The 27038-nt window shown below is 40.7% G+C and overlaps 1 protein-coding gene across 8 annotated transcripts; it reads left to right on the plus strand.

The window, feature by feature from the left end:
* Window positions 1–3708: 3708 nt before the first annotated feature.
* anln2 (anillin, actin binding protein 2) lies at window positions 3709–25302 on the plus strand. 8 transcript variants are annotated; one of them, XM_063877029.1, is made up of 25 exons: window positions 3709–3839; window positions 4571–4670; window positions 4795–4959; window positions 5366–5461; window positions 6173–6357; window positions 6655–6747; window positions 7042–7128; window positions 7724–7811; window positions 9784–9984; window positions 12748–13079; window positions 14067–14161; window positions 14268–14397; window positions 15263–15398; window positions 15991–16167; window positions 16616–16742; window positions 17705–17753; window positions 18043–18096; window positions 18175–18207; window positions 18295–18322; window positions 18506–18615; window positions 19029–19082; window positions 19601–19687; window positions 21215–21322; window positions 21400–21545; window positions 24121–25302. In XM_063877029.1, exons 2-25 carry the CDS (start codon window positions 4577–4579, stop codon window positions 24278–24280), a joined length of 2835 nt encoding a protein of 944 aa, XP_063733099.1. In that variant the 5' UTR covers window positions 3709–3839; window positions 4571–4576; the 3' UTR covers window positions 24281–25302. The 8 variants fall into 8 exon arrangements, with proteins under 8 accessions (XP_063733099.1, XP_063733107.1, XP_063733135.1 ...); XM_063877037.1 differs by lacking the exon at window positions 19029–19082; XM_063877065.1 differs by lacking the exon at window positions 9784–9984.
* The last annotated feature ends 1736 nt before the right edge of the window (window positions 25303–27038 follow it).

Raw genomic sequence — 27038 nt, forward strand, 5'->3', positions numbered from 1 at the left:
ACCAAAGATGAATTCATGGCCTTCATTGGATTGACCCTGCTTGCAGGAAGTGAGAAGAACTGGGATGTATTAGTCCGTGAGCTGTTTGGGAGTCCTCTACATAATCCCATGTACAAGGCTACTATGGCTGTTGGAAGATTTGAAGACATTCGCCGTACCTTGCGCTTCGATGATAAGAGGACCAGCACCCAGAATTCAAGAGCGGCATCACCAATGCACGACGGCTCTTCCTCAAAGAGCTGTCAAAGGAGCTTGTCACACCACACATGAGGAGTCGACTGGAAGGCTGCCCCCAACTGCAAACCCCGATTATTGAAGCAATGGAAAGGTATGGGGTGACAAAAGCCACAACCCAGCCACAGGAAAGAAGCAGACAGGGCCAACCAAAGAGAAAGAGGTGTCAGATCTGCCCAAGTAACAAAGATCGCAAAGTCAACAATAGGTGTGGGAAATGCAATGTACCTGTGTGCAGTGATCACAGCCAGAAACAGGTAGTTTGTCTGAACTGCATACAGTGATGAGACAAGAAGGCAAAACAGGGAAAAGAGAGAGGAACTGTCAATGACTGGACAGTTACACACATACATACACACAAACACACACACACACAGACAGACACACAGACACAGACACACACACACACACACCCACACACACACACACACACACACACACGCACACACACTGACACACACACACACACACACACACACACACACACACACACACACACACACACACACACACACACACACACACACACACACACACACACACACACACACACACACACAATGGATGTTCACATTTTTCTATTGCTGTTCTGGGTAATTTTCTTTTTCAAAAATGTTAAAAAGTGAAAAATAAAGATATTTCAAACATGAAATCATTCTTCTGTGGTCCTAAATATAATACTAAATATTATACAAGTGAATATTCTTAACCAAATTGACAAATATGGCATAAAAACACATTGATTCTAATATGGGTCATTTTTGACCCACTTATGGAAAAGTGTAGGGTCCAGTCACTCGTGCATCTAAGGGTTAAAGTAGAGACACTAGATACTGATATACACCTGAACATCAGCAGGTGAGGACTCTTTAAAGTAGAGGTGCTACATACTGATATACACCTGAACATCAGCAGGAGAGGACTCTTTAAAGTGGAGACACTACATACTGATATACACCTGAACATCAGCAGGAGAGGACTCTTTAAAGTAGAGACACTACATACTGATATACACCTGAACATCAGCAGGAGAGGACTCTTTAAAGTAGAAACACTACATACTGATATACACCTGAACATCAGCAGGAGAGGGCTCTTTAAAGTGGAGACACTACATACTGATATACACCTGAACATCAGCAGGAGAGGACTCTTTAAAGTAGAGACACTACATACTGATATACACCTGAACATCAGCAGGAGAGGACTCTTTAAAGTAGAGACAATACATACTGATATACACCTGAACATCAGCAGGAGAGGATTCTTTAAAGTGGAGACACTACATACTGATATACACCTGAACATCAGCAGGAGAGGACTCTTTAAAGTGGAGACACTACATACTGATATACACCTGAACATCAGCAGGAGAGGACTCTTTAAAGTAGAGACGCTACATACTGATATACACCTGAACATCAGCAGGAGAGGACTCTTTAAAGTAGAGACGCTACATACTGATATACACCTGAACATCAGCAGGAGAGGACTCTTTAAAGTAGAGACGCTACATACTGATATACACCTGAACATCAGCAGGAGAGGACTCTTTAAAGTAGAGACAATGCATACTGATATACACCTGAACATCAGCAGGAGAGGACTCTTTAAAATAGAGACACTACATACACCTGAACTTCAGCAGGAGAGGACTCTTTAAAGTAGAGACACTACATACTGATATACAGCTGAACATCAGCAGGAGAGGACTCTTTAAAGTAGAGACAATGCATACTGATATACACCTGAACATCAGCAGGAGAGGACTCTTTAAAGTAGAGACAATGCATACTGATATACACCTGAACATCAGCAGGAGAGGACTCTTTAAGGTAGAGCTGCTACATACTGATATACACCTGAACATCAGCAAGAGAGGACTCTTTAAAGTAGAGACAATGCATACTGATATACACCTGAACATCAGCAGGAGAGGACTCTTTAAAATAGAGACACTACATACTGATATACACCTGAACATCAGCAGGAGAGGACTCTTTAAAGTAGAGACACTACATACTGATATACACCTGAACTTCAGCAGGAGAGGACTCTTTAAGGTAGAGCTGCTACATACTGATATACACCTGAACATCAGCAGAATATGGCCCAACAAGTACTGTAGATATGTTATGGTCCAACACGACTGACCTTACAGGACACTGTTTGTGAGGAGGGTTGATGTCATTGCTCATATTTTTCTAGTGAATGCATGTGTCATTTATTTAGGCAGGAAGATGTTCACATATAATAATTATAATCCTGTGATATAATATAAATAAATGACCATTCTGCATTTATTAAGTATACATTAAGTATATTTTGATGGTAATACTCTTGCACTTTTAAAGATCTGAGTACTTCTTTAACCACTGTTTCTCGTATTATCTCCAATTCCCACTGTAAACACTTTTCATCTGAATTATTTTCTATATAAAGTAATAATTATATAATATATAATCTTTAAAACTCACACAGGTTTGAAATGTTTAAAAGCATCTCATATTCTGCCACTTTAAACCATTAAACCATTTCCTTTCTGTGTAACTGATCTGTTTACTATTAATAAAACATTCAGAAATTACCAACCACTAATGGGCATTTGTTTCTGTCTTGTTCGTGCTAACCTCCATTCAGTTTCCTGTAAGTCAGTTTCCTGTCCTGAAAGCTGTGAACTGATGGCTTTTGCATGAAGTTCACACGATCTTATCACAACTACTTTTAGACGTGTGAAACCTTATTTGGCTCCTGTTTAGATCACTTCTTTGCATGCGTTCCAACTCAACTTCGTCATGATCATCACGTCTCACGGATTTGAATAATTGTGAGAATGGGCTAGTAATGTCCCTTTTTTGATTTTTGAAGAAATAAAATGTTTTTGTTCAACTCTACTAATAAACTGTAAAATGAAGACTATACCATCTACATTTTTTAACACGTCTTATTTGTACCATTTCATAATAAAATTGTAAACCAACTAATATCCACAAAAAGATATAGTAATGCTAAAGCTACTTTCTCACTATCACAGTCAATGGTGTTTGTTTGAATGAACAGGACAGGCATGTTTTTGTATACCTACATACTCACATGATTAAGATTAGGACATACAAGACTGAACAAAACATTACATTTAGCAGGGAAACATCGTCAGGATTATGTGAACACTGCCAGGTAGAGGAAACAGTACAACATGTTGTGCTGTGTTGTGAAAAATACAGACAAGAAAGAAAGACACTAAGGACAGAAATCAGGAAGCTTAGAGTGGAACAACCATCACTCAAAGAGATATCAGACATTGGGTCAGGAATACTTTTATATTATTTCAGACAAACTGAATTAATAAAGAGAATATAACATTTATTTTCTTTATTATTTTTTGGGGGGTAAATGATTCTGGTCCACACTCCAATACAGTAGGTGGCGGTAAATCTGGTTGCCAACCGCAATAAAACCATAAATAGAAGAAGACATGCTGCTCTGCTAACGTCAGAAGACCCGCTGAAATTCAAAGTTGGAGGAGGAGACGAAAGCGTAAAACAACAAGGAGGTTGTTTCTAGCTTTCTGTCAGTTCAACTGTTCCTTACAGACTTATTTTCAGGTAAGACAACAGACGACTTGTTCAGCTTATACATTGCTCTGCTACGTTTGTTACTGTTAAAGTTAGCTTGTCATTCTAAGCTAGGCTAACGTTAAGCTGTTCAGCTTTAGAAAAGTTAGCTTGAAATTAGCTTGCGGGAGTCTATTCAAATGGCTGCGTGGCTAATGTTAGCAAGCTAAATCAAGTAACAGGTTTTAACTACGCGGAGATATGCTAATGAAATAATGTTTTAATGCTAATTAGCTTTAACGAACATCTGTTTATTGGAGTGTTGGCACTGTTAACGAGATAACGCTATGTTACGTCTTTTTACGTAAGCTTACTGGCTAGGGCGTATTGCAACATTTCATTAAAAAAATGACATTAGCTAACACTAGAATACAGGGTGTAGTCACTTTAATTGGGATGGTTTCTGAATATCAAATATTATATCCTATTTCTCTGCCTGTTTAGAAACGTCTGTTCGGTAGCTTTAGAAATTCTATCTTAGCTATTTATTCATTTTGAACCCACATCATAACTGTAATTTTTAGTTTCGTACTTTACCTTCACTGTAAACTAATGTTATTTGTATCTGGTTTGTAACTCTCACTGGGCCATCTCTTGAATTGAGAGACGAGTCACTACATAAACTGCAATGAGTTCACCTGTTTGCAGCAATGTTGTTGTGCTTGGATTCCTGCTCAATAACAGCTTGCATCTTACAACAAATATGATGTCACTGTTTGCAGCTCAGAATGGAAGCTGGTGAGGGAAATGGTGCCGACGTCAACATGAAAAGACAGAGAACACCTCTGTCAGATTCTGAGGACAATGTCCTCTCAGCACCAGGTTTGTTTGTGCCTTTTGTTAACAAGAATGTAAAGTTTCATGCATATCTGAATCATATTCTCTGCAGTCTTTGCACTTTTGTGACTTTATCCTTGCCTTTGCGTCTTTCTAACTGATGCATCAGAGGGGAATGATGGCCAGAAGCGGCGGCGCCTGGAGGCGGCTGGTCAGGAGAACCGTAGTCCTAGACCCTCCTCTGGACGCAAAGCTGAACTAATGGCCAAGCCGGACACACCCATGGTGTCTTCAGTCCGGTCCCGAGTCCAGCAGCTCACTCAGAGACGAGAGGGTAAACTTACCTTCACATTGGAAACAGACAAGCAAATATTTTGGCATTGACTTTTTATCAATAAGGGAAGAGTAAATAACATAACAAAACCTTTCAGTATAACAGGATATGAAGTAGGATTTAGTGCAGGGCTGCTAAGGCTTAGTCTGAATTGGTATTAGCTAGACACAATAAACACAAAACATGTTTATTGTGTATGCACAAAACTAGACTGTACATACAAAGGTTACAGTTATGTGGGCAGTGATTGTGGGAAATCTGAAGTTGGTGACGTGTAGCAAAGGTCAACAGTCAAGCTGGATTTCCTGCATGCAAGATAAGAACTATTGTCAAAGTGCTGTGCAATCTGTGTGATGCTATAAATCTAAATACTGTGTTTTGTAACAGCAAGTGTGTGTTGTCTTAGGGGGAGCTCCTCTTGCCCAGCGGTGCCTGTCTGATCCCGGGGCGGACAGCCCCTCCCTCATCCTTCAGGAAAAGGGTTTCAAAGAGCATCTCCTTCGTGAGTATGCAATTGAACACGTCGAAAAAACTTGTAATTGTGAAATACTATTTTCTATTATTTGACAGAGATTGAAACAAGTAACAATAGATAGAATACAATCAACCTAAAATGCATAAACCTGAATGATCTCAGATCAGACCTGACCGTTGCCAGAGGGCCAACATTGATGGTGTAAGGTCGGATAAAATAATTTGCTACACCTAGCTGCAAAGTCCTTGGCAGCTATATGGCTAACATGACTGTGACACTTTTTGGAACTTTTGCGTAATTACCTTTAAATACATCATGCCCATTTAATTGAATTGTAAACATGCAGTAAATTCAACAGCCCACTCTATGGATTCTATGGATCATTAAATAGAAATTCACTGTCACAAGCCACTGCACGCACAGCTCATTCTCCCATCACATGTTTAGCCCACACTGCTGACTGAGCTCACTCTGTACTGTGGCAGGAAGGGTATTAGGAGGCAGTCGGTTAGGCAAAAATAAACGAAATCTTGAATAGCTCTATTAATGCAAATTCTATTGATGTTACACACCATACTGTTGTATTACATAGAAAAATACAGATATTATTATGGAGTTGCTTTTGGCAGAAAGCCTATACTACCTCTCCATTGGTGGTTTTGCTACAATGTGTTAGATTTCAATTTGACCTAATTCCTATTTTATGTTTGATATTCATCCCTATAAATGTCGTCTCAGGTGAGGGAGAATTTAACCAGCGACTGGAGCGTTTCAAAGTGCCAGTCTTCCAGTTTGGCCCCCCCACCACAGCCAGCTCTGCCAACCTCTCTCCCCGGACCCCCTCCAAATTTGTGTCTGCCATACAGCAGAAACTGCAGGACTCTGCAGCACCCAGCTCCATGCAGGCTTCACAGATCCGCCAGGTTGGTTTATGGCCTTTTATTACCAAAATGTAATTTCCGCTCTTAAATCTACAACACCATTGCTGATCTACTTTTCTTTTGTTTGTATGGGGAATTGAACTCTAAAAAGGCTGGTGATATAAATAATTTACCCATATAAGCTATATGCAATATCTATCAGTATTTCTTTTTTGAATGTTCAAACAGTTAAATTGAATCTACTAGCTGCTGCACTCTCCTTAATTATATTTACTTGAGCATGAATGAGTACCTGTAGAAAATCTATGTCTTGGCTTGTGACATTGTTCCACTGATCAGCAACGGGAACAGGAGTTGAACCAGTTGCCGTTCCAACCAATCAGTGAGAACGCCTGGCTGAAGAGGAGCACCTCTGATCCCTCATTATCTCAGGTGGGCTTGTGATCATCATATTTTATCTTTCAAACAAGAATATGTCGGTCTCAGTTGTGTTATTATTATTATTGTGTTTTATTAAAGTACATGTGTTTTTTATTTTGGCACAGAACATATAAAAAGCTTTCAACCTCTCTGTGATGCTGGTAGGATAGGCCACTATAGGGTTTGAATGGACAGGATGCCCACTTTGGCTGGCATGTAGTATGTTAAGTAACATACTCCAATAAATCTTATTATAAATAGTTTTTGAGGGTTTTTTTATACACTAGTGCATGTACACATTAGCAGGGATGGACCTGTCCTGGCCCCTCTTCCCCCGTCTGGGTTCCTAGATCCACAAGAAGAATTTGTTGGCCTCCTGTGCAGCCCTGGGATGTGAGTCTGTGACCAAATAACCCTTCACTTTCTGGTCACTTCAACACTGCCAAATTCTTGGAGCAAATAACATGGGCAGCATGGATTTTGGTAGTGATAAGATCACTTTTTAAATTGTGCACACATTTAGGTGTGGTTTGGTTTTGGTTGCTCTCACAAAGGATTATCTTTTCACTTCACATGCCAGCAGAAACAAAACTTGCTTATAAGAGATCCATAGTGTGAATATGAGAATGTAACACACTGCTTTACAGGGAGGATGTCACAATTCCAGTTTGTTTCATATTCTTTATTGAAATGAAATCCCCTATAATGAATAGCGATAAAACTATATATTACATAGAGACACCCTGGTGAGCATTACTCCACTGGTATACTCAGTTTTACTTTTTGTGGGCTGTTTGTCTCGTGCCACTTTCGTAATGCTCTTTTTATAGTTGTTTAGCACACAGCCTAAGTCATGATAATAAATGTGAGATACTGTACTGTATTACTTCTCTTTTAGTGTGTTTATTTACTCTGATTACATTACAAACATCAGATAAAGCTCTACTCTGCATTACTACATCTTATTTTTGTTTCCTGTTGCTTCCAGCAGATGGATGATGATTCTGTGATGAAAGATGGCAGCTTCACTGAAGCTTCTACATCTGGTGCAGAGAAGCAAGCTTTGGATAGAACAGGTAAGACTTTCAACATCAGAGGCCTATACGACGGAGCCAGTTCAACAGACCCTGGATATGTTTGAGTTGTCTGGCTAAACTAAACCTAACAAACGCCATCTTGCTAAGCGGTCCTACGACGCTGGTTATCAACTCTGCAGTCAACCAAGGGTTTCTCTGTCCGGCTGAAAGCGTGTTCATGTGAAAGAGGCGGGGTTAGCAACATTTGACCAATCACAAATCTGGAGAAGCGTACTGACAGCGGAGCGTCATACTTCTTGAATGAAAAGTAAACTATCATGTTAGACAAATAAGAAGTTAAACTTTAAACATCCATGAATCACTTAATCCAGGATACAAACCATATAGTTGTAGCTGCAACGTGTAGGAAGAATAGCTGGTAAAAAAAAAACTACTGACTGTGTGACTGCGTAATTTAATAGGTTTATAATATCACTGCCCATCTAAGACACGAGTGGATCTGACACTTTAATTACACTTGAGTGTTTCGTCAACTTAATGTGTTGTTTTGCATACAGTATGCGCACTGTATGTGTTGCACAGCCTGATCTGGCTCGAGGAGCTGACACAGATCAGGAAGTATATATTGATGATGTGATTTGAATGATAAATGCTACACATCGGCGTCTGCCCCACAGTACCGCAATGCTCTCTTACTTTGCTCCGGTTACTTATGTTGTGGCAGATATTTAAGTAAGCTTGCTTGCTGCAAATGTAATAATGGTGACATTGTTCTGAAGATGGGCAGTGATATTCTATTAATTTTCATATTCACAGTTGGCTATTATTGCCGGCCATCTGTCCTGCATACTGCAGTTTAAACTGTATTTCCTTTATCCTGTGATATGACTCCATAGCTCCGGAGCAGGTTAGGTGTTCAGCATAAGTTACCATGGAGATCTACATGGGTAAGAAGTGAACCAGCGTCGTAGGACAGTAAACCCAGAGTTAACCCTGAAGTTACCTCGCTAACCAAAATCCTGCTTCATCGTACAGGCCTACTTTTACACTTACAGTCATCATAAATAAACAAACACACATTTTGTTCCTGAAGTATAGACGATTAGGTTGATACACACAGGATTTCAGCTGACAGATTGTAGCAATAGAAGTAGAAATGACCTAAACTGATCTGCAGGACCCTTTTAATACCATTACACACCAAGTATAACAATTGTAAGATGTTATGCACATAGACTCTTGTCTGACCTAGTAGTAGAGTAATATTTCCTATCAGTTCCACAGTGAGCTTTACTGACTTCACTGACCATTTTCAAGATAGAAAACAATCTACTTTAACAGTGTTTTTCCTCCATTGCCATTCCATGAATTAATTCTATCTATAGCAGCCTACAAAGAGAGTTGCAAGGAAGTCCTTGCATTCTCTTCAATCCTAAATGTGTTTTCTGTATATAGCAGTGAAAAATCAAAGAAAATAAAACAGTTAACTCAAAATAAAACCTCAGCTGAGGCACCTGATATTATTCTTTATCCTTTATTCGGATCCCCATTTGCACTAGCATGAGAATTGGCTATATATTGAATCTTACGCAGGGAAAAAAAACGTAGTCAGGCGAGAATATCCTATTTGTGCTCTTTATTCCACGGACAAAGGTTTCACATTCTTTCCAGTTGCATTTACTTCATCACCCTGGAATAAAACCAAATGCCTACTGGTGCGCTAATCCCACCACCTGTCACCCAGTGCCCAAAACGGCCTTCAAAATAAAAGCATAAAACTACTCTAATTCAACTAAAGTCATTGCAATAAATAATGATACATAAGCAAAAACCGCAAGAAAATAAATGTTTAGAAATTAAAATCCATAAATTGCTTCAACACTGTAACATAGGCTTTTATAACATCACTATTTAACACATTATATCATAACAAATAGATTTTGACATCAAAGATATGAATGAACTTACACGGCTAGCCGAGTGATAAGATGTAAGACTTCTTTTTCAACAGGTTTAAAGACACCCAGAGACTGTGACGGATCAGTAGCGCTTGGAAACTCTACTGAGGGACAGCTGCACAGGGAATGGAACGAGCAGAATGCTGATGATGGAGTCAGGGAGGAGAAAGAGCAAAGGGGTTCAGCTGCACAGACTGAGACTGTGTTGAAGTTGTCTTTTAGCGAGGATCAGAGCTTCTCAAAAGCACCTTCAGGTGAGGAACAGAGTGAGTTGCCTTCAGGTGATGAGCAATGCTTGCCAGAATCAACTCGTGCAGAGGAATCGCATGTGAAGGAGCCAGTTGAGATTTCCATAGTGACTGTACAGGGCAGGTCAGGGTCATTTGAGGAAATTGATGGTTCATACAGTGAAGAGGGGATCGAGCCTTCAATAGATGAGGAGTTAATGTCGTGGAGTTACCCTCAAGAAAAGGTGAGCAATGAGGAAGAGTCTCTCAGAGCTGAAGAACAGGAGGAAGTTGTGTGTGTCAAAGAACTGGAGAGCAAGTGTGAATCACCCAGAATGGGAAAAGGGGGAGAGGGCAGTGTTGGAGATCACAGTGAACCCTCTGATATCCAACATGGAGAATGTTATTTGGGTGATGTCTCTGCTGAGATGCCTGGCTCCTCTAAACCTAGACCTGATGAGGAAGATGATGAAGAAGAAGAGGGAGCAAAGGGTCCTGTGAAGGAGCAGTTATGGAAGATATTAATATCTTTACAACAAAACAAAACCAGCAAGACACAGGAGGGAGTACTGATACGGAGGACATCTGTCAACAGTCAAAGGAGATCCAGGCAGCTAATGTGAAAGAAGCAGACTTGGATGTGGACTCGAACTCAAGAGTTCAAACATCTTTTGCAGATGTTGATCAAGATCTGAACCAAACGCAGATGGGTAACCAGGGGATTGCAAGCAATACTAAGGATGAACCCAAGCTAAAGAACCCGTCTGAATCATCAGACATGGATGGAAATGATGGAGCTCAGGGTTTGTCAGAGGTCCAGGTGTCAGATCACCTTCTGGAGACCGAAGAGATAGAGCAAGTTGCAGCAGATGGAAGGCAGGGTGTTGTAGATGGGCTGTCAGAAGAAACCCACAAAGCAGAGGGAGGAGAAAGCTCAAAGAAAGTCACCTTTATCCTGGAGCCTGAGCTAATCCATGACTCACCAGTGTCTGAGGCAAATACCTTCATGGAGTCCAGGGCGGAGGCAGGGTCAGGTGAGAACAGGGTGGAGGTGTGGACACTTCTCTAAAATCGAGCACCTGGGTGAAGTAGATTGTTGGTAAGACAGAAATCCCTGCATGTGGTGGCTTCATATTGAGAGCAGAATGTTTATAAATTGACGGCTGGACATGCTTTTCCACGCTGCAGACATGCACGTACACTATGTAGACAAAAGTATTGGGACACTTCTTAATCATTGAATTCAGGTGTTTCATTCAGTACCTTCGCCACAGGAGTATAAAATCAAGCACCTATCCATGCACTCTGTCTTTACAAATATTTGTGAAGAATGGGTCGTTCTGAAGAGCTCACTGAATTTGAACGTGGTATTGTAATAGGATGCCACCGATGCAACGAATCAGTTCATGACATTTCTTCTCTCCTAGATATTCCACGATCAAAAGTGGTATTATTGCGAAGTGGAAACGTTTAGGAACCAAAGCAACTCAGCCACGAAGTGTCAGACCACGTAAAGTTACAGAGCCGGTTGCTGAGGCGCAGAGTACGTAAAAGTGGCCAGAGTTCTGCTGACTCAATAACTGCAGAGTTCCAAACCAGCTCTGGCATTAATATCAGCACCAGAACTGAGCGCCGGGAGCTTCATGGCATGGGTTTTCATGGCCGAGCAGCTGCATGCAAGCCTCACATTACCAAGCGTGGGATGGAGGGGTGTAAAGCAGCCTCTGGACTCTGGAGCAGTGGAAACGTGTTCTGTGGAGGGACCAATCACGCTTCTCTATCTGGCAGTCTGATGGATGAGTCTGGGTTTGGAGAATGCCAGGAGAACGTTACCTGCCTGACTGCATTGTGTCAACTGCAGAGTCTGGTGGAGGAGGGGTACTGCTATGGGATGTTTTTCTGGGGTTGGCCTCTGCCCCTTAGTTCCAGTGAAGGGGATTCTTAACGCTACATCTTACCGAGTCATTCTGGACTATTCTATACTTCCAACTTTGTGGAAACAGTGTTACAGGCTTGGCCTGTCCACTTTTAGTAACGGAAGCCGGGAGGTATGTGTGTGACGTGTGCACCTGGGGGTTGTGGGAAAGAGAACTGTCTGGCTGTGTAATGGCGACGACCGCGGTGAGGCGCACATGTGTAGTGTACAGAGGGAAATAGTGTCCAGTTTAGCTCATTATGAACCTGCTTGAAGACATGTTATCAGGTTCTGAGTGAAATAAAGAGGTGGATGTTCCAACGGCACCCAAACGCCTCCTCATCTTTTTGTTAACGTAAAAATAGCCTGGGCGGCTGGTTACCGGCCTGACAACGAGCCAAGGTCAGACATTCAAAGGCCAGTGAGCATCCCAACTACGGTTCGGAGCCGAGATACTGTCCGAGACTGAAAGAAAGGTAACAACAGTATGGGGCAGAATTTGGAATGGGATGTCATAAAAGCTCCTGTAGGTGTAAGGTGTAGGTGTCCCAATACTTTTGTCTATATAGTTTATGTTTGGAGAAGTTTGTATGGATGTTTCTGTTTTACTTAAAGGTTCAATTATTCAGCTTCAATGCAGGTAGAGAGACCATTATAAGGCCACAAGCACACAGTTTGTATTGCACGGTTGCACTTGAGGGAAAGTTGTGACTAGGATTGACCTATAACAAGATAGATCGTGTGTATATGTTGTGGGTTTTCTTCATTTTAATACAGTTGTCTCGGACATTAGAAGGCATCTACCTGTGGTTGCAATTGAAGTCTTATTTTTTGTCAGAATGTGCCCTTATCCTTTGTTAATGTATCTTCCACAGATGATGAACTGAGCTCTCACGATGAGACCAACACCGCCGAAACAATTGACCAGATGTTCGAGGAGGTGCTGGAATATGCTGGAAGGATGGAGGAGCAGCGGCGGGATGAAGACACTGAGGGCCACGACAGCGGCATTGGCATTTGCTCTGGAGATAAAGAAAAGATGGACATGGAGTCAGAAAAGGAGAAAAGTGAGGAAGAAGGGGAGTCCAAAGAAAAGCAGTGTGATGAAAACAAGAAGCTGGAAACCAAGGACGAGCTGCTGACCTTTGCTTCCAGTGGCATCCTCTCTCCTCTCAGCAAGTCTTTTGAGGCTGTGGTCACACCTCTGGTAAGATAAACTATGAGCTTTCCATAAATGTGTTCCATTGATAATTCAGACCCTGGAAAACATATTTAACCCATTTACTCCTAAAACGCCTGCAAAAAACGGCTCTAAAACCCGATGTATAGTAGATACAAATGTCCTTCTGAGGGTTCTCTGAAAAAATACTAAGAATTGGCAACGTTTATGAAAACCTTAATATCTAAGCCTCTGTAGCACATAGAAACATGAAATAAATTGCATTTAAAAGTAAAGACTCATAGGTTGTATTAAAACATGCTCCCTTAGCAATAACATACCAACACATTTTTATAAAAAATCTCAAAATCAGATTGGTAGGGAAAATATTTTATATGATAAAATCACAAATCACATTTTAAAACATGCCAACACACAGACCACGGCACCTTGGTATGAGAGAGAGGTGGGAAAGGAGTGGGGAGGGGTGGGGAAAGTCCTCTACCAAAGGATCATCAGGTACAAAAACTTCTACTTCCACCTCCCTCTCAAACTTCTCATTCTCTCCCAATTCCAAATCGCTGCCGTCGCTGTCAAAGTATTCGTCGATCGTAGCCATTTTTGCCTTTAAAGAAGTTTTTAAAACCGCACGTGAATGTCCGATTGATTGACGTGATTGTCGGCCAACCACACGACATTTGGGTGGTCACGTGGTTTAAAAAACCCAACAAGACCCACCTCGTGTATTTGAACCAATGACAGTGCATTATATGCTGCATGCCTCATGAAAATGACGACAAATCAACAATGTTGCGCTACGCTGCAGCCGGCAGGAGCTTCAAAGCTGCGCTACGCTGCAGCCGGCAGGAGCTTCAAAGCTGCGCTACGCTGCAGCCGGCAGGAGCTTCAAAGCTGCGCTACGCAGCAGCCGGCAGGAGCTTCAAAGCTGCGCTACGCAGCAGCCGGCGGTAGATGGAATGTTGCGCTGCGCAGCATCCGGTACAAATGGGTTAATGTTCCATATTCCACCTACAGCGACTGGAAGCGAGCCAGCAGTCCATTCCTCCCTCTCTGCTCCTGACTCCGGAAGAGACCACCACTCCTGTCAGTGAATCTGCTCCTCTATACAGGTAATAACAGCAGACCCACAGGCCCTCCTACAGCTAGGATTTTACATTATTTATGTGACTAGATAGAATAACAATGTTTTCAGTTGACCTAACGTTTTTATTACAGTATTGATGCCTACCGCACACAAAGACAGAATAAAGCACCCAGCATTCAGAGCGTCACTCCCGGTGTTCAGAGGCGAGCTCCAGAGAAGTCCCGACCTCAACCCTCTGTCAACACCAGGGAGAAAATCACGGTGTGTAACACAACCAGACTCGCCTAAAGAGTGAAGTCGACTGCGTGAAGTCGTCTTGAAGTCAATGGTTTTTAATGTGTTTTTTATTAGATATGCAAGATAAGGTAATAGAGTGGTGCAGGAACGAGTCCTAAAACTCTGAGTGAGTTAGCATTTTACCACTTCTGGTTCCCTCGTCTCAGAGTCAGTGGGATTTCTCCGTAGGATTTTGGAAAATAGCTGTAAATAAGGTCTGTGGTTGACACACATTTAAGAGACGGATCACGTTTTGTTCTACGACATTTAATACATCAGCAGTGACCCCCCCCCCCCATTCATCAAACAGGTTTGTTTTCCACAGATCTTATTTTTTACAATATTCCAAAACCCTATGGAAAAATTGCATTGCTTTTATGTCGAGGGAACACATGCAGCTTACTTCCAGGTTGGCCTACAAAAATACGTCATCCCTGCACCACTGCATAGGTCTTTAAATAAGGTTGATGGTTAACACAAGCTGAAGAGATTTACACGTCTTGTTCCACCAAACCCATCAGTGAACACCCAGCTGGTGAATCTCTGAAGCGTCTATGTTTCTTGCCTAACGATAGCTTTTTACTCTGCAGATGATGATGAGTTTTTTTCTGAAATCCAATAGAAAAATCTCCTGCTTCTAGTTGGGGGAGCACTTCTTTTGTAACTTCTGAGTCCGCCTACAAAAATATCATCTGTTGTTGTTAATCAACCAATTTCAGACTTAATTCTTCAGGATGAGATTTAAGTAATTACTTTATACTATTCAAGCAGTCAATTTGAAATGTAAACTGCACTGCAAAATTGAAAGTGAGTAACCCATAGTGCTTTATGTTGTCCTGTGTTTGTCCAGACTCTAAATGAAGAAGCGGGGAAGCTGCAGAATGTGATCAGCCAGACGCTGCAGGCTCTGAGCTGCTGCACCGATGAAGAGCATGGCCGAGGCTCACTGGAGGAGGCCGAGGCTGAGAAGCTCCTGCTGGTCTCCTGTACGTACGCAACTAGTAATAATAACTTGCATTTATATAGCGCCTTTCATACCCCAAGTACCGCTTATACAGAGGGAACATCAGACACACAACAGAAAACAGAAGGCAGATAAGGTGATGTGGGACATCATCAGAGTTTTAATCAGGATTTAAAATCCATTTAGTCATGCTTTGCTTTGCTAATCCCCTACAGGTAAGTAGAGATAAGCAGCAACACAGAAACACAACAAGCTCCGCCCTCTTTGTTTATCTGAGCTGAGATGAGGAAATGAAAGTTGGAATGTTAAACAAATGAGCCAGGGTTGATTTGCAGATGTCCAGAGAAGGGGTTTAATGTATCCATCCTGGTCTACTAGCTACATATGAGATGTTTCTTTTTTTAAATTCAAACATTTTACGTACAGTTGATAAAATAAGTGTCATTTAAAAAAGTATTATTATTATTATTATTATTATTATTATTATTATTATGTTTTTATACAACAATAACAACCATCTCTATTTTCCAAATCCTAAATAAATGTATTTAAAGCATAACGGTTCCTTCTTCATCTTCTTAATGACCTCCATGTGATCTGCTCGTATGTTCCAGGTGAGAAGCGTTCCGCTCTGCTGGCGGAAGTTGCTAGACTGAGGGAGGAGAGGGGATCTGAGTCACGAGAGGAGGGGGAGCATGTCCCCCAGCAGCCCTGCAGAGGAACGGTCAGCATCACAAACATCCAGCTGCCTCTCAAGGTGGAGTTTGTCTGCTCCTCACACAACCGCACAGGTAGCAAGAAAACATTTCTACTTTTATTTGATACCGTTTTGAATTGTCCCATACAGCGGCTGACGGGTGCACACGCACTACAATGGCACGAAACATTTCCATTAGGAGTATCGTGCTCAATACACTAAAAATGTGCCTCAAATGTACGTTTTTTCGGCTAACAATGGGATTACTGTGGATCTGCTGTAAGCCATTGAGCTAACGTAGCTAACCTAGTCATTCCAAATGTAGTGACTTATTTGAAGCGTTTCTCCTAATGGAAGTGTTTTACTCCATTGCAGCGCCTTTGCACCTGTCAGCCACCGTAGTCCCATATTGTTTTGCCAAAACTAATTTCATATGTATAATTGTAATAAAAACATATTCTCCAAATGCAGGGCTTGGATAATACAAATGATCTGTTGGACATCCAGTTTGAAAGCAATATGTTTTTGGTGTGACAATTCAGGTCGGCCCAGTCACTACTTTTTCGTGCTGATCCGCTACGGGCCCTGCAACATCGACGCCACCCCGCTGGCCACGGCTGCTGATGCTAAGAACGGCGACACCATCTCCTTCCCTACTTCTGTCATCCTGTAAGCCGCTGCGTTGATATTCCGTTTAACAAATTATAATACATCAACCCTGGAACACATTTGCTGCCTTTACATTCTACATCGATTGTTTTTCTGAATTGACAGCATGTTTTTTCATAAGTAAACCACACCATTCTCTCCTATTCTTTAATACAGTAATGCACAAATGGGTTATTCATATTCATATTTCAGCTTTTTCTCTGCGGGGCTTAAAGATTGCATATATACTTAAAACAGAGGATCTCAGACCGGGTCACTCCAGGTAGAGCAATACAAATATTTAACAATAAAATATGTTGAGTATAAAAGTATGAAGCTGAAAATAATATGCATTATGTCTCCAAACTATAAATCAGGGGTGTGCCAACTGCGTCCCAGTGTCCATTTTAAATTGTCCCTCAGCAAATTCAAAACGTATAATGGAATATGGCCCACACCTGAAACTTGTGCTTTTATATAGTTTTCTGCCTAAATAAATATGTAAAACTATAGTACACAGTATTCATGTGTTGATCAAATAAATTCAGTCAAAGTTGAAAACATTTTCCAACAAATCTTAGTTGATATAAAAGACCCCCAGACGTATTTCCATAACCAGCTTGAAATAGACCCTTCATATTTCCCCTTATTATAATCAATCTGAGGCTCCTGTTTTAGGATCAGCTGCCAACACTTTTGGTAACAAAATAAATGAAACAGCTGTCATGTATGCTGTTGTGTTCTTAAAGCATAATGTCCCTGCATTGGGTTGATTTATGTGGCAATATACCTCACCTCTGGTATATTTCAGTCCCTTTATTCTACACAATTGTTACACACGTCTAATTAGGAGTTTCTTATTTATGATCTTGCTCACTTGCCCTTTACATTAGAAAAGTCTCATGCCTGTGTGGATGTGATCACCTGAGTGGGAATATATAGATTATTGCAATTAATGCTGTTTTGTCTCCTTGATATTAAAGGAAGGATATCCGCTCGTCCTTTGAGATAGATGTGGAGGTCTACAGCCTGGTGAGAACATTCAACATATTGATGTGCACTCGTATGTTGTTATGTTTTCAATAAAATATCGATATAGACTCCATTGTGAAATAACATTTGAAAGTTTACTATGGCAGCATGCTACGTAGCTAAGCATGTTGTTGGCGTAGCGTAATGGTAGTTTGCATGTTGTTGACTAATGAGGTTTTTATTTGCGTAATTATTTTGGTGGGCCAAGTGGCATGCATGGCTTAGCATGTCGTTAGCACAATAGTTATCTCGGCTACATAATCTATAAATGACATCAGCTCTGTTCTAGTCCCACACTTCAGGTAGTAACAGCAGCATGGACCGGACCGCTGCCAAGTCCAGGGTAAGTTAGGAGACAAATGAATGTGTGCATTTACCAAAATAGGACAGATTTTAATTTAAGGGGATTTCTCATATTCAGGTTACGCCAAGAAAGCTTCTGAACACCCTCACAGTGAGTATCCTGTTAGATGTCCTGTCCCAATCATAGAATGTGTGTTGTTTTTAACCGCTCACCTAACCTGTTATTTTGCGTTGACAGAGATCCAGTCACAGTCACAGCCTGACATGTAAGTTGAGTTTTATTGTGCTCAGTATTTCTTATATTGTATCCCTGTTTAACTCAACAATTGCTCTGGAATAGTAAAGGTTTAGAAAATTGTACAAATGTGACTCAGATATAACTCGTCATGCATGCATATTATTGTCAGGATTGCTGTGAGTTTATCTTTCTGCTTCTCTTCATCATTCAGCTGCAGCTCTGCCTGCTCTCAACCCTCGTCGCTCCAGCAACTTTTGTCTGGTGGGCTCCCATAAGATCACCTTGGCCTCTCTGGGACACGGCAAGTTCCCTCTGGATAAGGTAATCTGTCATGAAAAGAAGTATACTCAGGGTTTTTGACATCTTAAATTAGGAATTAAAGGTGAATACGATTCTTCGTCCTGAAAATGATGTCTGCAACTGAGCAGTGAAAGCAGGATCGTTCATCAGTTGATTAAAGGTAATATTTATAAAGATATTTTCATATATCTAAACAAGCCTTAGTCACATCAGTAAAGATATTTTTAGGCAAGTAAATGTTTTTATCGTGAGTTAAGTTTGGTGGATTAGTCATAAATATGTAACACGTCCACTGTCCCTGCAGCAGAAACCACCGTACTCCTTCTGGTGCTTTTATTTTTCTGTTTCTTAACACGGGTGCCACACTGGTGATGTAACATGTCTGCCCCTCCATCTGTGCCTCCCTCCCCCTCTGTCCTGTGTCCTTCACTCAGATGAAACTTGAAGGCAAAATCAGGAGGCTGCTGGGAGATGAATTTCAGGAAAAGGTTTCCCTCTTTTCACAACACTGCCAGCCCTTCACCTGTCACCGTTTGCTTTTACATAAACTAAACTAGTCTGACTCCTAACAAATGAACTTCTGCTGTTTGTGCTAAATACTTTTATTAGCTGAAGCTGTTTCCAGTCTGATCTCATAAATCTTAAAACTAAATCAGAATCAAATGTATTGCCAGGTACGTTTACACATATAAGGAATTTGATTTGGTGTCTGGGGGTAAAAAAATAAATCCATTATGTTGGTATTTTTTATTCCTAAAGCAAATGTATGACACATTTCTTCACAAGATATATACTTGCTGATACACACACCCTGAATGCTTCTTCTTGGTGTAATGTATTTGTACACATATTCACACATTCACAGCTCACTCTCATAATGGCACTCGCTATCTAACAGTCAGAGCTGTTGATGCGTTTCTGTGTTCTAATGACATTCTTTCAAATATTTTCTGTTTCTTACTGATCTGTATGTCTTCAACATTAAAGAGTGTCACCCCCTCTGCAGGTGCCTTTCCTCTCTCCTCTAGAGGGCAACATCTACCTGCAGCTGAACAGCGAGGGCCACTCTAATGTCCAGCACCAAGGCTTCCTGGTCAGTAATGTGCTGATGCTTATTTTCTAAAACTGTCCATCTCAACATTAAATATCCTTTAGCTGACGCCTTTTATCCAGTAGTCAACCATTAAGTATATATTTTCAGATCTGAAAGAATCCTGCAAGTACTTTAGCTTAAAATAAGCCATACCATTTTGAGTGCTAGAGCAGAGGTTCAATGGACACAGAAGGGTTTCCAGACGGCATTGGAAGATGTGAGGACTATCTGCTGTCCTGATATCAGAGGAAAAGCTCGCTCCACCATCTTGGAGCCAGGATTAAAAACATGCATGTTTTTGTTGTGGGGCCCCACTCGCAGTGAGGGAGTGGCAAGCCGCCTGAGGCCTCAATGGACTGTGTGAATGCCTGAGTTAACTGGTTTAAATTATCACGAGTGGATCTGACTTTAATATTTTGGAGTGTTTCATTAACTTAATGTGCTGTTTAAAATGCATTTTTGTGGAATACACAATATTATTTAACCCCCCAAAAAACTGGGATACTTTTCATACCTTTTATAGAGAGTGGTTTATTAAAATATATGAGCGGTTTGTGGAGCGGTAGCCAGGCCCCCCTCAGAGAGAAACGGTAGCAGAGTCTAGTGAACGAGCTTGGGTGTACTGTCTGACCAGCCTGGATGAAAGATGAGCCTGACTCTGAGCCTGCACCTTGATAAGCACATACCAGTGTCTTGAATGGGATGTGAGCAGCCGCTGGGAGCTGCGCAGCTGGGTAATAAGGGAGAACTAGGGAAGCTCAAGACCAGCTGCGCTCTGGACGGGCTGCACAAAGGTCAGGTGACACATGCTAGCACTCCAGCCAAGAAGGATTGAATAAGTCAAGGCATGTGATGATAATATCCTGGACTAGAACCGGCAGAACTCTCTCCTAGAATAGGGATGGATTTGTAGCTTCCTGGTGTTATGGTCAATTTGCAAGAGGGGTTTGTCACTACAAAGGAAAGCACGGATCCACATTTTTCAGTTCCAATACCTAGGCTCTGGGTTTCAACAAATTTCTGCTACCATTCTGAACCCAGTGTGTAATGAATAAGCTACATACTGCAAATTAGTGGGGAATTGTATTGGGTAGTCTTTTTAAAGTGAAGGACAGTTTGTGTCGTCTCACAGTCTGATGAGAAGTCACTGATGGGAGAGGAGAAGCAGATAAGTCATGTGGAGGTTTAGCTTCAGGTGGTGTGCAGACAGAGGTTGACCTGGTTGATGTAACAGAATGTGTCTGTGGCTCTCTGGCTAACAACACATGTCTCACTAAATCTTAACATTCACCGAGTCGATTGCATCAGAGTCAGATGTTTGTCATAACAGTTTAACAAAGTGTTGGTTCGTTCAAACACAAAGACATAAGTATCAGTTCTACGCAGTCCGGTGGGAATGAGCTCCTGTCCTTGCTAAACTATTCAATAACAGTCGTACGCTAATCCAACCAGACGTTTCTCTGAAATGCTGTGAAACAGTTAAACTGCATTGTTTTAAATTCCCTCTCTTTGTAAATGTGTTTGCAGACCATGTTTGAGATGATCAGTGGATACGGTGTATGGCATCGCCGATATTTTGTTCTGCTGGGATGTACCATGTCCTACTGGAACCACCCCAACGACAGAGAAGCTAAGGTATGGGTGGACCAACACAGAAGAATCACCACGTTACTTTGAACAGCTTTAACCTTGCTTCTCTTTTAACTTCCCAGGATGCAGAGGGCAGCATTTCTCTGTCCAGCTCCAGCAGTCAGTGTGTGCGGCCTGTTAAGAGGGACTCGTGTGCTCGACCTTTCACCTTTGAGCTGGTGAGCAGCGTCCCTCAGCAGCAGGACGCCGGCCACGACACCTTTGCCAAGTAAGACTGAATAAAAACGTATGAGCCTGAATAATCATGTGTTAGATAGTTAAGTTTAAATACGCCGGAATTATTTCCCTCTGATTGAGAGCTTTAGTTCTCGGGATTCGCTGTGAGGTTGAGGTCAGGGACGTGCACAGGTACGGGCTAATGTTGCCCGGGCAATGGCCCATTTGCCCTTTGTGGCTGACCTGCCCTTCTAGAGAGAGCGAGAGTTTTTGATTTTTTCTGTTGTGGTCGAATCAACATGATAGCGGGGTGATTGTGAGTACAATTATAACAATGTTGATGTTTCAATGGCGTGATGCTTGTTCGCAGCAATACAATTATTGTAGCCTTAGCGTTAGCATTTAGCGTTAGCAGCTTCATTCTTCTTCTTCTTCTATGTAATTGCCCGCAAAATTCTGAATGAATAACTTGTTTCAGTGTGAACTAATTCCACACAGTATGACCACAAAAGTGTTTTAAACCAGGTAAGTTTTTATTATTTATGTTCTATATCGCTAAGTGTGTGATTACACATTTTACGTATTATATAGCCTATATAATATTTATTACCTCTAGTGTCGGATTTTGGAAAATTGATTTTGAGTTTTCTCATGGCAGTTATAGTATAGGGGACAAATCAGGGGACTTATTAAGATACCTTACCGTTACTGCGCTCATAAAGAACGATAAGAATAAGAGTAATGCGTATTTAACTGGTTTCATTAATTAGTGAGTTTATTTAAAGTAATTAGTTAGAAGCCCTATTTTATTAGTATGTCTGCTCAACAGTTACAATGGTCAAACTACATTAAAACAGAATACACTAATAACTCATTAAAACAAATATTTAAATCAGTGATAAATACAAAGCCTGTATCTGTGCTGAGTGAAGTTAATATTCTCTGTTGGGGGCTGACCCCAAGATTCCAGTTCAGAACACATTTGAGAGCTTGGTGATCAAGTCAAATATTACTAATAGCTTTAGTATAATATGGATAGGATGGCCAGATAACTGGTTCACAAAGGCTTTACAACAGGTTGTAAATATTCTATACAAGTAGGCAACATATTTATTATCCCATGAATGACTATATATAACCTTCTCCAGTCTAATGGGACTCACAACAATCTCTGAGTGAAGCCACAATCCATTCAAATGTAACTGACTGCACTAGTGTTCAGTTGTCTTAGTATGTTATTATAGCAGTAAATAATGAAGTGTATATGTTACTTAATTCTGATAATTCAGTTTAAAAATAAGAATATATACATGTAAAATGTTTCTTTTGGAGACAGCTCCATCTTTGAACTCCTTTATAATGTGAAAAGGAGAACAGTAATAATGCTATCATTATTTGAACACTTACTGTACAACAATGCCTTATAAAGAGCTCTAAAACATTATCTTAATTTGGGGGAGGCCCCTTTCCCAGTTTAAAGCAATAGCCCCTCCAAATGTCTGTGCACGTCCCTGGTTGAGGTCTAGTGATGTCACAGGGTTTTACCTTTGACATTCATGAGAACAACTTCTGAGACCTTATTGATTGGGTTGTGGTAGGACATTTCTTTTGAAACAATATCATTACTGTAAAAACACTTAAGATTAACAGCCTCTACATCAGTGGTGTCCAAACGATGGCCCGGGGGCCAACTGATGCCCGCTGTCCTTTTTTTAGTTGTCCCTCAGCCGATCCTAAAAGTACAATGGAATAGAGTGGTGCAGGGATGACGTATTTCTGTAGGCTGACCCAGAAGTAAGCTGCTGATGTATTTAATGTCGTAAAACGAATCGTGATCCCTCTCTTAAATTTGTGTCAACCAGACCTTATTTCCAGCTATTTTCCAAAATCCTACGGAGAAATCCCACTGACTCTGAGACGAGGGAACAGGAAGTGGTAAAATGCTAACTCACTTCAGGGTTTTAGGACTTGTTCCTGCACCACTCTATTCTGCCCGCACATGAAACATGTGCTTTTCTTATATTGTACTTCTTAAATATATATGTACAAATATATTACACAATATCCATGTGTTAATGTTCCAATAAATTCAGTCGATTAAAGTTGCTAAAATGTCCTAACAAAACCTTGCATCTAACTTATTTGCGTAACAAGCTTGTAATCTACCCTTTCCTATTCTTCTTATAAGGGAAGAGCTGTCAACAGTGTTTGAAACAAAATAAACGAAACCTACGGAGAGCTGTGATGTAGCTGGGGTTTTTCTATAAGCGTATACAAGTATCAAGCAAAAATGACCTACATTTGATTGATTCCGCTAACTTAATTAATGAGGCAATATACCTCACCTCTAGTGAGGGGCCCAGACCTTCTTATGTTTTTCTGTATGTGGCCCTCAGTGAAAAATGTTTGGACACCCTTGTTCTACAAGATTTAAATCACATTTCACACTGTGTGCCACTAGATGTGGTCTTCATTTGGAGGGAAAACGTTAAAAAGGCATTAGTTGTCTTTTCCATGAGTCTACCGCAGCAGGATGGTCACTCTGTTCCAGATCCTGAAACCCCTATAGGACAGCTCTGTCTCGTCTAACCGTTCTCTGAATGCTGATGGATGTTGTTCTTGTTCAGGTGTTGGTTTTCAGCCGACTCCAAAGAGGAGAGGTTGGACTGGATGGAGCAGCTCAATCAGGCAATTTTGGACTTTCACACGTGGAACCGAACATCAGGGACCCAAAGTCAGCAGTCCAGCACGTGCAGCAGTGGGAACCTGAGGGAGAGCATACTGTAGCTACATCCCTAACACCGTATTCCTGCTGCCTGCTCCATGGAAACACGGGGAAGGCAGCGTGTGTGTCAGGAAGAGGAGCTGGAATCAGGGTTTAGATTCTCTTTGGAGCGCTGCAGGAGACGAGCTTCTGTTTCACAGTTGAATTGAAACTGATAAATCATAAACAAGGCGAAACCTTCTGTATCTCAGTCATTTTTTGTTTTTGGGAGTTGTTCATACTATTTCTTTTATGATAATCAAATCATAGATGTTGGTTTTCACTTTTATTTGATACGCTACAGTTAGCATTCTGAATATTATTTGTTGTTTATGATTTTGAGGAAATGTTTTTATTTGACTTCTTTTCGGTGGCAATGAGCTGCTTCTGTTGGCAATACTAATTGGTCACTTTCAGTAGCTAAGGTAAAAGTTCTTGTAGCGAATGATAATAATTTACAAATGTATTTAGATTGATATTGTGTTTTTGCATTGTTCAAATGAAAGAATAAACAAAGATATATACTATATATATATAGTGACACTAACAAATATTCAGATAGAGGTGAATCTCAACTCTACTTCACTAATGTAGGGTAAAAATGTATTTGAAGAATTATTAGAAATTGTGTGTGTTGGAACACAATTGTTGGAATGGAGCCTGTCAGGGAAATAAGACATCATCCTATCATCAGCACAGGTGTGTCTGTAAAATGTGACTTTATACTTGTCAGGTGGCATCTTGTGGCCATTTTCCCGCAATGTTCTCTCATATCCAATATATAACTTGCGTTACTGCACATGAAACTCATTCATTGCATTTTAAATCCTGTTGTATATTTGTACAACAGTGGACGAGAGGTCTGGTGAGGTAAGAGGGGACTGTAGTGATGCTGCTACATGAATGTAATCTGTTCTGTCCGTCCTTTCCGTGTGTTAACACCTATCCGTCTGTCCCTTTGTTATAAATGTTATTCATGTGATCTCTCATTCTATGCACATAGTGGAAGGTCCCAATAAATGAATGGATTGAATTGGCTACAAAATCGGCGTGCATTTGTGAACTTGACCAATCAGGCATGGTTTTTGTTATAATGCAAATGTCTTTACAAAGGCTAATATGTGTCATTAATAATGACTGATATTTTATTTCCAGTAGGTGCCCCACTCTTCTCCCATACAGACATTTAAAGCACATATGAGGGACTGTGAAGGGCCACAGATGTCTTTACATACGCAGCCTGTGAGAGTGGCAGGAAGGCTGCTTGGGTCAGGAATGTCATACAGGAAGTGGTCTGGAATTAGACTTCCTGTCCCTCCCATAGCTCCTCTGGGTGGAGCCACTGGTGAGGTCTATGGAGCTCAAGGTGATTACAATAACAGGGAGTGGGGGGCAAGGAACAGCTGGGTTAAATTGGCTGTGTGACATTACTATAGCCTGGGTGCTGGGCCATGGTACAGTACAGGGAATGTCTTGGTTTGTATGTTTGCAGCAAGTACAAATAAGTTCAGTGTGCAAAAACCGGTTCCAATGAGGCTGTATGTTTTGATTTTGTAGAATTTAATTGTCCCTTTAAAACATTTTATGTGATTTTACATCGTGTACACAATATACCTCCTATCGTGTTTGTGTCAAATCAAGATTAGATAAGACTTTATTAATCTAAAAAAAAATACAATAAAAACAGCAGCATAAGAACAGATGGATGGACAATAATAAATGTAATAGAGCACTATTATAATAGTACATATGCAAATATTAAATATATCACGTTTCGATTGCCTCAAGGCCTTATGATATAAAACAATTCTGATCACCACTTCCATTGAGTTTTGAGTAGTTTAGTCAACATTATAATACATATGGTGTTCCCGGTCAAAAATGGCCCCCGTAGGAAATGAATGGGTAACCATAGATTATGTTCATCCATCAGATAGTACACAACTACAAATACACAAAATGTCTAGTCTAGAACACATTTTCAGAGTCGATTCTTGGTGTATTTACTGCAGTTATTCATGTAAACCAGCAGTCCGAGACATTGTTTACACTTTAAAAGGGTGTTTAATTAAATGTGATGATTCAGTTAAAACAGACAGAAGATTTGACTGGGTGGAGAAAATAACAACAGGAGGTTTCAAATGTTTGTCTCATGGTGGCACTATTTAAGAAAGTTCAGCAGGTCACAAGGAACCAGAGATCTTGTACTGGACTAAAAGTAGAAGTACACAGATCTTGTACTTGAGTAAAAGTAGAAGTACACAGATCTTGTACTTGAGTAAAAGTAGAAGTACCAGAGTGTAGGAATACTCTGTCACAGTAAAAGTATTCTAAATGTTCCTCCAGTGAAAGTAGAAAGTACTCTCATCTAAATGTACTTAAAGTAGCGACAGTAAAAGTAGTCATTGTTTGATTGGTCCATTTCAGAATAATATCTCTGATCTGTTTTATAATTATTGATCATTAAAGTGTTCTCAGAGCTGGTAAAGGTGCAGCTAGTTTGAATGGCTTTGTATACTGCAGGGTAGCTGCTGAGTTTACTGCAGGTGAACTAAAGTCTGATTTAAGGGAGATTATATTTACCATCATTAATCCAGATCTGTAAAGTCACTAAAGGGATTAAATACATGTAGTAAAAGTACAAAGTAGCATAGAATGGAAATACTCAAGTTAAGTACAAGTACCTCAGAATTGTACTTAAGTACAGTACTTGAGTAAATGTACTTAGTTACTTTTCATCCACAGTACATTTCATATTGCGACCAGTAGTTAGGACCCTGT

The sequence above is a fragment of the Eleginops maclovinus genome, chromosome 2, assembly GCF_036324505.1.
Source record: "Eleginops maclovinus isolate JMC-PN-2008 ecotype Puerto Natales chromosome 2, JC_Emac_rtc_rv5, whole genome shotgun sequence".
Classification (NCBI taxonomy): domain Eukaryota; kingdom Metazoa; phylum Chordata; class Actinopteri; order Perciformes; family Eleginopidae; genus Eleginops; species Eleginops maclovinus.

Coding starts and splice junctions, on each gene's coding strand:
- anln2 (XM_063877029.1), top strand. CDS start 4,577: ATGGAAGCTGGTGAGGGAAATGGTGCCGACGTCAACATGAAAAGACAG. Junction 15,399..15,990: donor GAAGCTCCTGCTGGTCTCCT/GTACGTACGCAA, acceptor CGTATGTTCCAG/GTGAGAAGCGTTCCGCTCTG. Junction 21,323..21,399: donor CCAACGACAGAGAAGCTAAG/GTATGGGTGGAC, acceptor TTAACTTCCCAG/GATGCAGAGGGCAGCATTTC.